The sequence below is a fragment of the Nerophis lumbriciformis genome, linkage group LG09, assembly GCF_033978685.3.
Source record: "Nerophis lumbriciformis linkage group LG09, RoL_Nlum_v2.1, whole genome shotgun sequence".
Taxonomy (NCBI): domain Eukaryota; kingdom Metazoa; phylum Chordata; class Actinopteri; order Syngnathiformes; family Syngnathidae; genus Nerophis; species Nerophis lumbriciformis.
The window spans coordinates 49,397,501-49,415,112 of record NC_084556.2 but is presented as its reverse complement, the minus strand read 5'-3'; the positions used below and the strand labels follow the sequence as shown (position 1 = coordinate 49,415,112).

Genomic DNA, 17,612 nt, shown 5'->3' with positions numbered 1-17,612 from the left:
CCGCTCCATCGCGCCTGCGCTTTCAAAACAAGAGTCTCCGAAAGCCAGCGCAAACAAGCTAGCAAGCTACGGAGTTTGACGCCAATATATTTCTTGTAAAGTGTATAAAAACGAATATGGAAGCTGGACAAATAAGATGCCAAAACCCAACCACTTTCATGTGGTATTAGACAGGAAGGAGGAACTTTTCTTCTCCTCCATTTGAAAACGTGGACGTTATCATCACTACTGTCTGATTACAATCAACGCAAGTCATCAGAATCAGGTAATACACCAACTTATATTCTAGTCTTCATGAAAGAAAGGAATCTATATGTTAAACATGCTTGTATATTCATTAAAACACCTTTAACATGTAAACAAAAACAGCAAATTCAATAAATATAAATTATATACTGTATATATCAATGTATATATATATATATATATATATATATACATATATATATATATATGTATATATATATATATATATATATATATATATATATATATATATATATATATATATATATATATATATATATATGTATGTCTTAATAAGGTTATCCAAAAAATAGTGCTCGATACCGTAGTAGAGCGCAATATATGTATGTGTGGGGAAAAAATCACAAGACTATTTCATCTCTACAGGCCTGTTTCATGAGGGGGGGTTCCCTCAATCATCAGGAGAAATCTCCTGATGATTGAGGGAACCCCCCCTCATGAAACAGGCCTGTAGAGATAAAATAGTCTTGTGATTTTTTCCCCACACATACATATATATATATATATATATATATATATATATATATATATATATATATATATATATATATATATATATATATATACACACACAGTATATATATATATATATGTATATATATATATATATGTATATGATGAGTGTGTATGTTACTCATCAGTTACTCAGTACTTGAGTAGTTTTTCCACAACATACTTTTTACTTTTACTCAAGTAAATATTTGGGTGACTACTCCTTACTTTTACTTGAGTAATAAATCTCTAAAGTAACAGTACTCTTACTTGAGTACAATTTCTGGCTACTCTACCCACCTCTGTTGGTTACACAAAATAATTACAAACGTATATGCGTTTTTCACCACTGGTTTTGATGAACTTTGCGATTTCGGTGGATCCTACAGAAATACTTCTGTATGTATTCATATTTCATCAACATAATATGAATTGTTAATAAACTGACCAATTCATTTAAGCTGTATTTTTCTTGCATAAACGGGAATGGGGGTAAAAAAAAGTAACGCTATGAATCGCGTTTTTCCAAGTTTTTGGGGCATTTTTATGCTATTTCCAAGCATCTCCTTTTTATTATCGAGGATAGCGGAAGCGGGGATCGAACCTGGAACCCTCAACGTGTTCCGCACATTGGTTAAGCATCTTTGATACACATAATGTGTCAAAGTGGACCATTGCATTCTTATCACTTCTTATAATGCAGTTTTATCTTTACATAAACATAACAGCACTGACCACCGCCGGACTGTAAAGAGCCCAGTGAGACAATAAACAACATGTGTCCAGCTCGTGTTTACTAATAGCTATCTCAAAGGGCTCAGGTTGTCTTATATTATATGATTTTTGACATCATTAATCGTACAGAGGGTGAAATTGTGCTATGAGTATATTAATTACCGTACGTCTGGCAACGCTGCTAACCGCAAAAACCTTGACTTCCTGGGGCCATTCTTGCCGCGCATGCGCTTCACCGTCCCCTCGTCTTGCTGTTCACAATCCGGCCTCTAGGGGGCCTCACTCGCGCACTCGGAGTCAAAACAATCTTCTGGAAAGTCCTCAACTTGGACTGCGTGCTAAAAAAAAGCTAACACATGTAGCTCTCGTCTTCAAACTAACTTTTAACGTCACCCGCCCGCTGCGTTTCGGTCATGGAGACTTGCGAAAAGTTGTGGACTTGTTTCGGCCGTCTTTGGTGTGTTTTTGTGCGGTAGTTTAAAGCTTAGTGAGTAGCTAGCTTAGCATCGATCTGCCACAAAAAAAACAAAAAAAAAACTCCCGATCTTCATTAACGACACAAACTGTGGACTTTTCTCTCTGGTAAGCTCTAGTTTAAAGACGTAGCTATAGAATGATAATTATTCATATTTTTATTGTAGTTGTTCATGCTTTGACGTCTTGAATGTTGGGGACAAATCGCTCTGTTTTTTTTTTTTTTCCTGGCAGGTTTTGACTGGCAACACTGGCACAAAATGTCCATTTTAGGGTTAAAAAAGAAACAGCCGAAGACCTTCAAAGTGAAAGTTACCACCATGGATGCTGAGATGGAGTTCAGTTGCGAGGTAAGACTTTTTTTTAAATCGATGACGCTGATTGGAATCTTTGTCGCATTGGAAATAACTAGGGATATTCCGATATTGTCCAACTCTTTAATTACCGATATCGATATCAACCGATTACGATATACTGTATACCAGGGGTGCTCACACTTTTTCTGAAGGCGAGCTACTTTTCAATTGATCAAGTCGTGGGGATCTACCTCATTCATGATTGTAGGATTGTGCACCCTAACAATTATATGGTGAAATTTGCGGACGATACCGTGCTCCTAAGCCTTCTACACAAGGATACGGACCCCTCTGTGTACCAAGACGAGATAGACCTATTTATTAGGTGGTGTGACACTAACCATCTTATTTTAAATGTGACCAAGACACAGGAAATGGTTTTGGATCCGAGGAAAGTGACTGACCATGAGCCAGTGGTCATCAAAAATCAGGAAATCACCCAGGTATCCTCATATAAATATTTAGGGGTTCATATTGATAATCTTCTCTGCTGGAAGACACATATTGACAAACTGTGCAATAGAGTGCAACAGAGGCTATATTTTTTGCGAAGATTAAGATTGTACGGCGTAAGCAGCCATATCATGATGATTTTCTACCGTGCCATTGTAGAGAGCATCATTAGATACGGGATCACCTCATGGTTTGGCAACCTAACCGTTAAGCTAAAAAGCAAACTGGCCGGCATGCATAAAACGGCAATGAAAATCGTAGGGAGGAAAGAATATGAGCCTATACAGAGCATCTATGAGCAGGCAGTTAGGAAAAAAGCTAAGAAAATTATTTCCAACTCACAACACCCACTCTTTCCTGAATATGAAACCCTGCCATCAGGGAGAAGACTCCGGGTCCCACTATGCAAATCTAACCGCCTTAAATTATCATTTGTCCCAGCCTCCATTAAGCTGACCAACAATGTGCAATAGAATTTTAATACATAGGTTAGCACTTTTTTAGCACATAGCACTTTAGCACATAGCACTTTAGAACTAAGCACTTTAGCACACAGCACTTTATCCATGAGCTCTAGTGCAATGCACATTGGTACTTTATCTTTATCTCCATACTGTAGATTTTATGCCTACATCAAAGTGCCACCTATGTCTATCAAGCTCCATGTTCTGATGTTTAAATGTTAGTTGTATGGTTGTGGTTGTGTCTGTGCTTGTGTTTTTGTTCTGTTGTTTTTGGGTATGTTAAGAAAGCAATGATGCACTGTGCCCAAGACAAATTTCCCCGCGGGGACAATAAAGTTGAACCTTGAACCTTGATATATATAATTTATATTTACTTATTTATGAAATATATGTTTTTGTTAATAAGTTAAAGGTGTTTAATGATAATGCAAGCATGTTTAACACATATAGTTAATATTGTTAATAAATTAGAGGTGTTTAATGATAATGCAATCATGTTTAACACATAGTTAATATTGTTAATAAATTAAAGGTGTTTAATGATAATACAAGAATGTTTAATACATATAGTTAATATTGTTAATAAATTAAAGGTGTTTAATGATAATACAAGTATGTTTAACACATATAGTTAATATTGTTAATAAGTTAAAGGTGTTTAAAGATAATGCAAGCATGTTTAACATATAGTTAATATTGTTAACAAGTTAAAGGTGTTTAAAGATAATGCAAGCATGTTTAATACATATAGTTAATATTGTTAACAAGTTAAAGGTGTTTAATGATAATACAAGCATGTTTAATACATATAGTTAATATTATTAATAAGTTAAAGGTGTTAAAAGATAATACAAGCATGTTTAATACATATAGTTAATATTGTTAACAAGTTAAAGCTGTTTAATGATAATGCAAGCATGTTTAACACATATAGTTAATATTGTTAATAAGTTAAAGGTGTTTAAAGATAATGCAAGCATGTTTAACACATATAGTTAATATTGTTAACAAGTTAAGGTGTTTAAAGATAATACAGGCATGTTTAACACATATAGATTCCTTTCTTTCATGAAGACAAGAATATAAGTTGGTGTATTACCTGATTCTGATGACTTTTGCATTGATTAGAAAGTGCTAAAAACGTCCGCATTTTCGAATGGAGGAGAAAAAAGTCCTCCTTTCTGTCCAATACCACATGAAAGTGGTTGGTTTTTGGCATCTTATTTGTCCAGCTTCCGTACTCCTTTGTATACCGTATTTTCCGCACCATAAGCCGCCCTGGGTTATAAGCCGCGCCTTCAATGAACGGCATATTTCAAAACTTTATAAGCCGCATCTAACTGCGCTAAAGGAATGTCAAAAAAACAGTCAGATAGGTCAGTCAAACTTTAATAATATATTAAAAACCAGCGTGATGTGGGCGCGCATGGAGTCGTATATCAACATGGACGGAGCTGCGTGAAAAAAGCCACCCGGCCTCTTCGCGTAAACTTCCCTTAACCACTCGCTCATCTTTTCTTCATCCATCCATTCCTTCGAGTTAGCTTTTATGATGACGCCGGCTGGAAAGGTCTCTTTTGGCAAGGTCTTCCTTTTGAATATCACCATGGGTGGAAGTTTCTGGCCATTAGCATGGCAAGCTAGAACCACAGTGAAGGATGACTTCTCATTCCCTGTGGTGCGAATATTCACCGTACGTGCTCCCGTTGTATCCACAGTGCGGTTCACAGGAATATCAAAAGTCAGTGGAACCTCGTCCATGTTGATAATGTTCTCTGGCCGGATCTTTTTTTCAGCTATCTTGTTTTTACAATATGCACGGAAAGTAGCCAGCTTTTCTTGAAAGTCTTTAGGCAGTTGCTGTGAAATAGTAGTCCGTATGCGGATGGAGAGATTGCGTCTTTTCATGAACCGGAAACCTGTCGCTTAGTAGGAGCCATATTGTGGTCTTTACAGATGTAAACACACAAAGGAAATGAAACGTAATATCCGCGCGCTTCTTCTTCTTCTACGCGGGCGGGTGGTTGCTTACAGTAGAAGAAGAAGCGCTTCCTGTTCTATGGGGGCGGGTGCTTACCTTGGCGGTTGCTTGCGTAGAAGAAGAAGCACTTCCTCTTCTACGGGGAAAAAAGATGGCGGCTGTTTACCGTAGTTGCGAGACCTAAACTTTATGAAAATGAATCTTAATATTAATCCATATATAAAGCGCACCGGGTTATAAGCCGCACTGTCAGCTTTTGAGTAAATTTGTGGTTTTTAGGTGCGGCTAATAATGCGGAAAATACGGTACACTTTACAAGAAATACATTGTCGGCAAACTCCGTAGCTTGCTAGCTTGAGCACGCCAGCTTTCTGAGACTCGTTTTGTTAGCGCAACTGTGCAGTCGGTCTTTGGAGTTTTGACGACAGGTACGGCGCCAGAGTCTGTTGAAATAATGTGTTTCTCGCCTTCCAGTCGGTAATTTTAATGAGCTGGCAGCAGCCAGCGTCATCTCAGAAGACCCTCGGGTGCCGTGAATGTCAATCAAGTGACGAAAGTGACGTCATAGTGAAGATTTATGATCGCTCATTTTTAGGACTATTTTTTTAATGCCTGGCTGGTGATCGACTGACACACCCTCCGCGATCGACCGGTAGCTCGCGATCGACGTAATGAGCACCCCTGCTGTATACAGTCGTGGAATTAACACATTATTATGCCTAATTTGGACAACCAGGTATGGTGAAGATAAGGTCCTTTTTAAAAAAAAAATATATATAAGATAAATAAATTAAAAACATTTCCTTGAATAAAAAAGAAAGTAAACCAATACAAAAACAGTTACATAGAAACTAGTATTTAATGAAAATGAGTAAAATTAACTGTTAAAGGTTAGTACAATTAGTGGACCAGCAGCACGCACAATCATGTGTGCTTACGGACTGTATGATACAGTCCGTATGATTAAAAAATGATTATTAGCATTCAGACAGGTTAAAATGTTGCTAAAACCATCACTTTTCTATCAGTCACAGTGACTTTTCAAAACAAAAATATTACAGCAAAAATCATATGGGTTGATTGACATGTTTATTCTGTAAGCTAACTTCAATAGTTTGAAATTATTTTGACAGTTAATGCCAGTTATCCTGTCAACCTTGTGATCAGCCAGTGCGATTGGAAGTCCATGCTCAATTATTGCCTCCGTAAATAAAACTTCGGCATTTATCACATCCAAAGAATCTGTTTGGGCGACGAAAAACGTTGAAAGTTTTCCACCTGTATCGCTAGCAACGGCATTAGACTTGTGTTTTTTTGTCCCAACGTGGTCTTTTACATCGCTAATTCCTCCGTGTCCGATCGAAAAATTTTGTCTGCACAAGGTGCAATTCGCTTAGTTTTCACCCTTTTTGGAACGGATAATTATTCCCGGATAGGCTTTTGAATATTCTTCACGGAATGACTGCAGTTTTCTTTTCGGTTTAAGACTCGTTTGCGATTTTTCTCCGGCTGATTCCATGATCGTTCGCTCGTTTGGAAACAATGGCAACTGGTGCCTCGTGCTTGGCAGCGGTGCTATAAATAGCCTCGCGCATGGCATTCGGAATGGCTCGATAGGAAGTTACGGGAAGCAGTGTCGATTGTCATTGTTGTTACGCGATTTCGTGAATAAAACTTTTTTTTAAATATATTTTTTTAATTAATGAAAAACCGTATTTTTTATCACTGCAACCGTAACCCGGAATAGGTTGATGAAAACCGTACTAATTACGGGAAAACCGGAGTAGTTGGCAGGTATATATATCAATACAGTCTGCAAGGGATACTGTATGATACAGTATCCCTTGCAGACTGTATTGATATATATTGATATATATTGTAAGAACCATCCATCCATCCATCCATTTTCTACCGCTTATTCCCTTCGGGGTCGCGGGGGGAGCCTATCTCGTCTACAATCGGGCGGAAGGCGGGGTACACCCTGGACAAGTCGCCACCTCATCGCAGGGCCAACACAGATAGACAGACAACATTCACACTCACATTCACACACTAGGGCCAATTTAGTACCAGAATATTAATAACGGAAAGAAACAACCCTTTTGTGTGAATGAGTGTAAATGGGGGAGGGAGGTTTTTTGGGTTGGTGCACTAATTGTAAGTGTATCTTGTGTTTTTTATGTTGATTTAATTAAAAAAAACACAAAACAAAACAGATACCGGTAATAAAAAACCCGATACCGATAATTTCCGATATTACCTTTTAAAGCATTTATCGGCCGATAATATCGGACATCTCTAGAAATAACCGAATCATAGACTCCAGCAACCCCCCGCGGACTCCGAAAGGGACAAGCGGTAGGAAATGGATGGACGTCAAAGCTGCTCTGCTGGTTTTTTAAATATCTTAACTTATCCACCTGTGGCATTTGTTACAAAAGTAAGCCAACTTATTGTATCTTTCCCATCCACCCAAACAGGAGTATTGTTTTTTGTTTTACTGGTTGTCACTAGAGATGTCCGATAATGGCTTATTTGCCGATATCCCAATATTGTCCAACTCTTAATTATACAGTTGTGGAATTAACACATTATTATACCTAATTTTGTTGTGATGCCCCGCTGGATGCATTAAACAATGTAACAAGGTTTTCCAAAATAAGAGAATAACTTCAACTCAAGTTATGGAAAAAAAGTGCCAACATGGCACTGTCATATTTATTATTGAAGTCACAAAGTGCATTCTTTTTTTTAACATGCCTCAAAACAGCAGCTTGGAATTTGGGACATGCTCTCCCTGAGAGAGCATTAGGAGGTTGAGATGGGGGGTAGCGGGGGTGTATATTGTAGCGACCCGGAAGAGTTAGTGCTGCAAGGGGTTCTGGGTATTTGTTCTGTTGTGTTTATGTTGTGTTACGGTGCGGATGTTCTCCCGAAATGTGTTTGTCATTCTTGTTTGGTGTGGGTTCACAGTGCGGCGCATATTTGTAACAGTGTTAAAGTTGTTTATACAGCCACCCTCAGTGTGACCTGTATGGCTGTTGACCAAGTATGCATTGCATTCACTTGTGAGTGTGAAAAGCCGTGGATATAATGTGACTGGGCCGGCACGCAAAGGCAGTGCCTTCAAGGTTTATTGGCGCTCTTCCTACGTCCGTGTACACAGCGGCATTTTAAAAAGTCATACATTTTACTTTTTGAAACCGATACCGATAATTTTGAAACCGATACCGATATTTTCCGATATTACATTTGAAAGCATTAATCGTGACAACTAGGGATGTCCGATAATATCGGACTGCCGATATTATCGGACATCCCTAGTTGTCACGATACCAACATTTCAGTGGTCGGCACCTATAAATTTTTACCCTTCTCGATACTTCTTCCACACAAAGATTAAAAAAATGAATAAATAAAAGAAAAGAAACTCAAGCCATGTACTTTTAAATTAAGTACCTTATTGAAAAGTGGTTCAAAGTGTCACGTATTTAGAGGGGAACTGCGCTTTTTTGGAATTTTGCCTTTCATTCACAATCCTTATTTAAAGCAAGAACACATGTTTTTCCTTTTTATGCATTCTAAATCGTAAATAAACACTAGCAAAAGTCAGCTAACAATGGAGTCAATGGTAGTCGCTACATTCCGCTTATAAAGCGCTCTAAAAACATCCATATTGTAGATTGTCACTGAAGGCATCAAAACTATGAATGAACACATGTGGAGTTATGTACTTAACAAAAAAAGGTGAAATAAGTGAAAACTTGTTTTATATTCTAGTCTCTTCAAAATAGCCACCCTTAGCTCTGATTACTGCATGGATGGATGGATGTCAAAGCTGCTCTGGTGGCTTTTTAAATATCTTGACTTATCCACCTGTGGTATTTGTTACAAAAGTAAGCCAACTTATTCTATCTTTCCCATCCACCCAAACAGGAGTATTGTTTTGTTTTTTTACTGGTTGTCACGATACCAACATTTCAGTGGTCGGCACCTGTACATTTTTACCATTCTCGATACTTCTTCCACACAAAGATAAAAAAAAAAAAAAAACTCAAGCCATGTACTTTTAAATTAAGTACCGTATTGAAAAGTGGTTCAAAGTGTCAAGTATTTAGAGGGGAACAGCACTTTTTTTTTGCAATTTTGCCTTTCATTCACAATCCTTATTTAAATCAACACGTTTTTCTTTTTTATGCATTCTAAATCGTAAATAAACACTAGCAAAAGTCAGCTAACAACGAAGTCAATGGTAGTCGCTATGTTACGCCTATAAAGCGCTCTAAAAACGTCCGAAAGCCTCAATCATCATTTTTTATACACACTGTAAGTATATACAGTACAGGCCAAAAGTTTGGACACACCTTCTCATTCAATGGGTTTTCTTTATTCTCATGACTATTTACATTGTAGATTGTCACTGAAGGCATCAAAACTATGAATGAACACATTTGGAGTTATGTACTTAACAAAAAAAGGTGAAATAACTGAAAACATGTTTTATATTCTAGTCTCTTCAAAATAGCCACCCTTTGCTCTGATTACTGATTTGCACACCCTTGGCATTCTCTCGATGAGCTCCAAAACGCATTGAAATGAGAAGGTGTGTCCAAACTTTTGGCCTGTACTGTATATGTAATGTAGAAACAGGCACATTAATAACATGTAATATTTACATATTTAGCTTATTTTAAGCATATGGCGACATAATAGTTTCACAGATGTATCACAATGTTCGCTTTTCCCTTCAACAACAGCAGTACTAATTATGGCAGACTTCATGAAAGCCAAAAACGACTACTTTGGTATGAATAATGATCCCGAACCTTATATATTTTTGACTGAATATAAGGAGGGTGATCTACAAGTTTCAGAAGCTGTGTGCTAAACAGACCTAGCTTTAGTGAAACACTAAACATCATGTAGCAGTATTACTAAGTGCTAAACAAGAAATACAAACTATGAACGTAACTTACTGTACGATGTCTGCTCTCACTTGGATGCCGACTAATGGGATTTTTATATCTTTCCGTTTAGATGAAGAATTAATCATAATCTTTACGCAGGTTAAAAAAAAGTGCTGCATGTCAAAGTTGACCAACTTTTCGGTTTATGTCCACAACCTTCCACTATGCAGGTGAGAGGCATGATTTATAATCTAGAAATAACTTTTACCAGCTCCGAGGCGATGCAGCAGCTGACCGGCTCAATATGTCAATATAGCTGCATTAGCTAATTAGCTCTCTGTGATCATGTTGCGCTAAAATAGTTTGTTTGCCTTAACGCTTATAATAACAATGTTGCTAATACTTGGTTAATATTCTGGTCACGACATGTAAATGGAGTATTGTTGGCAGTTTTTGGATGTTTTTAAAGAGCTTTGTGGGCGCAATAGAGTACTACTATTAGCTGCATTGTTAGCTACCTTCTACATGCCGCATTTTATGTATTAGTATTCATAATAAGAGAAAAAACATATGTGTTCTTGTCTTAAATACAGAGTGTGAATGATATGCAATATTCCAAAAAAGTGCAGTTCCCCTTTAAGATCAGTGTGCAATAACAGAATTTAATGATCAATATCGTACCTATACATTAAAAAAAAGAACACCTCCAAGTATATCAAAACAAAACAATACTGTGCTTATAAATAATGAGCACACAGTAAATACCAACAAAAAAGAACAGCAGTAGCGTGGAGCCTTCATGTACAAACCCTGTTTCCATGTGAGTTGGGAAATTGTGTTAGATGTAAATATAGACGGAATACAATGATTTGCAAATCCTTTTCAACCCATATTCAATTGAATGCACTACAAAGACAAGATATTTGATGTTCAAATTCATAAACTTTATTTTTTTTTGCAAATAATAATTAACTTAGAATTTCATGGCTGCAACACGTGCCAAAGTAGTTGGCAAAGGGCATGTTCACCACTGTGTTACATCACCTTTTCTTTTAACAACGCTCAATAAACGATTGGGAACTGAGGAAACTAATTGTTGAAGCTTTGAAAGTGGAATTCTTTCCCATTCTTGTTTTATGTAGAGCTTCAGTCGTTCAACAGTCCGGGGTCTCCGCTGTCGTATTTTACGCTTCATAATGCGCCACACATTTTTGATGAGAGACAGGTCTGGACTGCAGGCGGACCAGGAAAGTACCCGCACTCTTTTTTTACGAAGCCACGCTGTTATAACACGTACAGAATGTGGCTTGGCATTGTCTTGCTGAAATAAGCAGGGGCGTCCATGAAAAAGTCGGCGCTTAGATGGCAGCATATATTGTTCCAAAACCTGTATGTACCTTTCAGCATTAATGGTGCCTTCACAGATGTGTAAGTTACCCATGCCTTGGGCACTAATGCACCTCCATACCATCACAGATGCTGGCTTTTCAACTTTGCGTCGATAACAGTCTGGATGGTTCGCTTCCCCTTTGGTCCGGATGACACAATGTCGAATATTTCCAAAAACAATTTGAAATGTGGACTCGTCAGACCACAGAACACTTTTCCACTTTGGATGAGTCCAAGATGTTTTTATACCCAATCATGGCACCCACCTGTTCCCAATTAGCCTGCACACCTGTGGGATGTTCCAAATAAGTGTTTGATGAGCATTCCTCAACTTTATCAGTATTTATTGCCACCTTTCCCAACTTCTTTGTCACGTGTTGCTGGCATCAAATTCTAAAGTTAATGATTATTTGCAACAAAAAAAAAGTTTATCAGTTTGAACATCAAATATGTCTTAGTAGCATATTCAACTGAATATGGGTTGAAAATGATTAGCAAGTCATTGTATTCCGTTTATATTTACATCTAACACAATTTCCCAACTCATATGGTAATGGGGTTTGTACTTTAAACAAACAATAATTGTTGTTAATATTGTTTCAGTATAGTGGTAGTGTGATGTCAACTTCCATCCATCCATCCATTTTCTACCGCTTATTCCCTTTTTGGGGTCGCGGGGGGCGCTGGAGCCTATCTCAGCTACAATCGGGCGGAAGGCGGGGTACACCCTGGACAAGTCGTCACCTCATCGCAGGGCAATGGATAGGAATGTCTGATGCTGGATGTCAATAAAAATAAAATGTTTAAAAAAAATTGAAAATTTAAAAAAATACTTTTATTTTTAATGTTTACTTTCAACGCTTCAGATCTATCCATAAATAATACATTTTAATTAATTTTTTAATGTTTTCTTTGTTTGTTTGTTTGTTTGATGCCCTTTATTTTTAATGCAAACAGATATAAAATATTGCAATATTTTCCCCAAAAGATATTTCAAAGTGTAATATTTGATGTGAAGTAATTTGTAGCCTTGAATGTGTCAATAATTCATAACAACATTGATTTTGATTCATTATTATTCTTTGAGCAACGACAGTTTTTGTCAAGATCTGTGGTCTGGATCATGTGTTTGTTATTTTCTGTTAGTTTAAAGACTCCATTAGTTCCTGTTTTTGTGCACCCTTGTTTGTTTTAGTTTCCATGACGACTTGTGATTTTCACCTGCCTCTTGCGGTTCGGGACACACCTGTCTCTAATCAACTTGTCATTTGTAATTAAATAGGCAAATAAAAGGCTTATATATACATACATATGTATGTATGTATGTTTGTTTTTTATACCTTATTAGTAACAAAGTTTCAGCCTATTGTTATTAGGTTATATCTTTTTGCTCAGTTTTTTACATTTTTGCTGTTTATTTTATTTCTCCAATGTGCCATTAAAAAAAAGAGGTGCGTTCAGCAAATTGCCCCCCAAGCCACACTTTGCCTTTGTGGTAAAATAAGTAAAGTTCAAAGTGTTGCCAAACGACAGAAAAGTTTGTCTAAGCTGTGTTTTTTAGCACTTATGGAAGTGATAAAGTTTGGTTTGCACGCTTCTCAAGCTTTTCTGTGCGCTGTAATGCACACTCCCTGGGCTTGTGGTGGCGGATTTCCTGCTCTCGCTTGCACAGCGAATACTTTGATGACCGCTTGTATTTAATTAGCCAATAAATACACCTTTCTTTCACTTTTAATGTCTACCTCTACAAAGTGTCCAGAGTACGTGTTGGTACTGACTTGGTATCAAAATAACAATACTTTTGACATTCCTAGTTGTAACAGTGTTGTACATGTTTGTTCCTCAGGTCAAGTGGAAAGGCAAAGACTTGTTCGACTTGGTGTGTCGCACGGTGGGCTTGAGGGAGACGTGGTTCTTTGGGCTTCGCTACACGGTGAAGGACACCCACGCCTGGCTCAAACCTGACAAACGAGTGAGTAACATGACACGATAACTGCGCCTGTAACTGGATTGACACGATTTGCCCTCTCAGGTGCTGGATCAGGAGGTCCCCAAAGACTCGCCCATTACGTTTCACTTCTTGGCCAAGTTCTTCCCGGAGAAAGTAGAAGAGGAATTGGTGCAAGAAATTACACAGCACCTCTTCTTCTTACAGGTAATCATCATTTCAAGATCATGTTTGGCGTGTAGTGGTGCTCCAAAGGTCCCGGTTTGGTTAATTTTGGGTACTGTAATGGAAGAAGATGCAAAACAAAATACTTCTTAGCTTTTATGTTAAAAACTTTTTTTTTTAAATGCAACTCTGATTCTCATTTTTTAATTAATATGATCTAATTAAATTACAACCACTCAAAATATAACAATCTTTATCTACTAATATTGAAACTTTTATGAAGTAAAGTTCTGACTACTGTCATAATATTATGACTTCATTTCTGTAAAATTACATGTTCTTTTGGTAATATTGTGACTTTTTTCTCTTAAAATTACGACTTTTACCAACTTTCATTGAGAAAAATAATAAATAACTTGCAGCATTTTGTAAAAAAAATACTTTTGTTGTAAAATGTTCATCTTTTAAACTTTGTTCACATAATAATCAAACTTTCATCTTTTATAATTGCAATAATTTCTGATGAAATTTAAATGTTTTCTCAAAAAATGTCAGCAATTTTACCAAGAAATTCATATTTCCTCTCGGCAAAGAGCTCCTTTTTCTGTTGTAAAATTGTGACTTTAATCTTGTAGAATTACAACTTTATTAATTGCAATAACTTCTTGTAAAATGAATTCCTTAAAATTGTAACATTTTCTCAAAAACACGTATACTTTTTCCTTAGTGCTATTTTATGTTGTAAATTTGCAACTTTCATAATGTAGAATTATGGCTTTATTCATGTAATCCAACTTTCATCTCTCATAGTTGCAATAACCTCTTGTAAAACTCACATTCCCTAAAATTGCAGCTTTTTGTCAAAATTCTTCTTTTTCAACTTTTTGTTGTAAAATGTTCATCTTGTAAATTACAACTTTATTCACATACCATTCCAACTTTAATCTTTTATAATTGCAATAACGTCTGGTAAAATCATTATTATTTTTTTTTTTTTCAAAAAATGTCAGCATTTTTTCCAAGAAAACTCATATTTCCTCTTGTCGAACAACCACTTCTTCTGTTGTAAAATTGCGACTTTCATTTTGTTAAATTGCGATTTTATTCTCATAACCCAACTTTCATCTTTCATAATTGAATAACTTCCTGTTAAATTCGCATTCCCAAAAATTGCAGCATTTTCTCAAAACATTACTTTTTCTTGACTAAGTACTTTTTTTGTCATAATATTGTGACTTTCATCACATAGAATTACAACTTTATTCTCATAATCCAATTTTCATCATTATAATTGCATTTACAAAATATATTATTGTAAAATTGCAGCATTTTCTACAAAAAAAGTATAACTTTTTCTTACTTTGCGACATATTTCCATGTAAACCTGCCATTTTTGCATACCAAGGCTTTTTTTTTAATAACATTTTTTCTTGTATATGTTTTACTTTTGTTTTATATTCTGACGTTGTTCTTGTAATGTCAATACAATACTTACATTAAATCATATATAAAGTGCAACAATGCAGACAAGTAAGAGTAAGAGTTTCAACACAATGTGAATTATTATTGTTGGTATTAATAATATGTCAGTAAATTAAAGTTCCTTATTGGTTGAAGTACAGTAGTACTAATTCCAATTTGTAGCTCAGTTTCTCCTTGTCCGTTTACATATTTTACCCTAATGATAGTTTTTAAGCTCTGGCTTCTCCTTGGCTCTATTGCTAACCAGAGGTGTGTTGACATTGGAATATGTTTACCTTCTTGCTTGTACATCTTGGATTTTTTTTTTTAGGTGAAAAAACAAATCTTAGACGAGGAGATCTTCTGTTCTCCAGAAGCTTCTGTTCTTCTGGCCTCCTATGCTGTCCAAGCCAAGGTAAGCTTGACGTCAGTAGAGCAAGCTCCCGAACATTTTTAACCTGTCTGCTGTCTTCTTCCACAGTACGGCGATTATGACCCCAACTTTCACAAGCCAGGGTTCCTGGCTCAGGATGAACTACTGCCAAAGACAGTAAGTCACAGATCACTTACTGAAATGAGGCCATTCTGCCTTCTGAGATCTTTTGACGCATTTTCCACTCAGGTTCTGATGCAGTACCAGATGACAGCAGACATGTGGGAGGAGAAGATCACAGCGTGGTACGCCGAGCACAGAGGCATCGCCAGGTAAGAACTTGGACCTACAGAAAGGATTTTTCATGCAGCATCATGACTACATCTCATCCTCACAGGGATGAAGCTGAGATGGAGTACCTGAAGATCGCTCAAGACCTTGAGATGTACGGCGTCAGCTACTTTGACATCACTGTGAGTGCTAATCACTGCTGCTTTATATGAAACACATCTGCTTTCTGCTGGTTGTGACAGTCATAAAAATGTTTAGGAACTATTGCAGCTTTTTTTAAATGCCTCAATTAGATCCCGTTTGTTTAAGAATGGAATCGAGACACCCATATCATGTGCTTGGAAACCGCATCCCTCTTGCACGTATGTATACACTTTATGTCGAGCGGGCTTTGTATGCATTCGCCACTTTCAAATGAGGTTCATTACAACGATCAATTCACAGGAGAAGAACAGAAGCCAGAGAAAGGCGCACATTAAACTACAGCAGTGTTTTTCAACCACTATTGTGCCGTGAGATACAGTCTGGTGTGCCGTGGGAGACTGTCTAATTTCACCTATTTGGGTTAAAAATATTTTTTGCAAACCAGTAATTATAGTCTGCAAATGATGTGTTGTTGTTGAGTGTCGGTGCTGTCTAGAGCTCGGCAGAGTAACCGTGTAATACTCTTCCATATCAGTAGGTGGCAGCCAGTAGCTAATTGCTTTGTAGATGTCGGAAACAGCGGGAGGCAGTGTGCAGGTAAAAAGGTGTCTAATGCTTAAACCAAAAATAAACAAAAGGAAAGTGCCGCTAAGAAAAGGCATTGAAGCTTAGGGAAGGCTATGCAGAACGAAGCTAAAACTGAACTGGCTGAAAAGTAAACAAAAACAGAATGCTGGACGACAGCAAAGCCTTACTGTGGAGCAAAGACGGCGTCCACAACGTACATCCGAACATGACATGACAATCAACAATGTCCCCACGAAGAAGGATAAAAACAAAGTAGATGCGGGAAATATCGCTCAAATGAAGACATGAAGCTGTTACAGGAAAATACCAAAAAAGGAGATAAAGCCACCAAAATAAGAGTGCAAGACAAGAACTAAAACAGTACACACAGGAAAACAGCAAAAAACTCCAAATAAGTCAGGGCGTGATGTGACAGGTGGTGACAGTACACCTACTTTGAGACAAGCGCTATAGTGATGCATGGTTGGTTATGCTTTAAAGTCATATCTAACAATTGCGAAAACGACTTTTTACTGTCAACTGAGTTTCGTTTTTTAATGATTTCTGCTGGTGGTGTGCCTCTGGATTTTTTCAACACAAAAAATGTGCCTTGGCTCAAAAAAGGTTGAAAAACACTGAACTACAGAATCTGAAATAAGCCAGACTTTATAGAAACAACAACACCTACCTGTTTTTATTAAGTGGCAGAACGTTCTAGAACATGTGTGGTCCGGGGGTGAAATTTGGAGTCGTCTTTGTCGCGCCAAAGTGTGATTTTCCAACTCTTATACATTTTCGTAACGACCATCTTATAAGGCAGATCAGTGCAAATTAAGGCCCGCGGGCCACATGCAGTCCGTTAAGCTTTTCAATCTGGCCCGCCGGACATTCCCCCAACATTTTTTTAGATCTTTAAGATGTAAACTGTAGCTGCCATTATGATGTGCAGTGATGTTTTCTAATGACCGTAAGTCTTGAACTATACAAAGTATTTCAATGGTTGGAATCTGCGCTTTTGCATGATATACTAGTTACTATGGTAATCTAATTAGTTACTATGCTAATCTAATTAGTTACTATGGTAATCTAAGTCACAGCAGCTCAGACGAGCACCAAGCAGTGTGGACGGGGAGCGTTTCCACAGA

At 37.1% G+C, this 17,612-nt stretch overlaps 2 protein-coding genes across 4 annotated transcripts in view; one reads left to right on the top strand and one right to left on the bottom strand.

The window, feature by feature from the left end:
- The window catches only part of mettl27 (methyltransferase like 27), a 34,264-nt gene extending 32,537 nt beyond the window's left edge, over nt 1-1,727 (bottom strand). Inside the window, exon 1 of one of the 2 annotated variants that reach the window (XM_061962978.1) lies at nt 1,657-1,727. The gene's annotated coding sequence lies outside the window, so the exon portion shown is untranslated. The remainder of the gene's footprint in view (nt 1-1,656) is intronic. The other variant, XM_061962979.1, reaches the window with a different exon arrangement.
- A 25-nt stretch (nt 1,728-1,752) lies between these two features.
- Nucleotides 1,753-17,612, top strand: part of nf2b (NF2, moesin-ezrin-radixin like (MERLIN) tumor suppressor b) — a 41,782-nt gene continuing 25,922 nt past the window's right edge. For both annotated transcript variants that reach the window (XM_061962977.2, XM_061962976.2), the window contains exons 1-8: nt 1,753-2,076; nt 2,203-2,318; nt 13,365-13,490; nt 13,551-13,673; nt 15,424-15,507; nt 15,574-15,642; nt 15,715-15,797; nt 15,863-15,938. In XM_061962977.2, the coding sequence (XP_061818961.1) occupies nt 2,229-2,318; nt 13,365-13,490; nt 13,551-13,673; nt 15,424-15,507; nt 15,574-15,642; nt 15,715-15,797; nt 15,863-15,938 (651 nt within the window). In that variant the 5' untranslated portion in view covers nt 1,753-2,076; nt 2,203-2,228. The remainder of the gene's footprint in view (nt 2,077-2,202; nt 2,319-13,364; nt 13,491-13,550; nt 13,674-15,423; nt 15,508-15,573; nt 15,643-15,714; nt 15,798-15,862; nt 15,939-17,612) is intronic.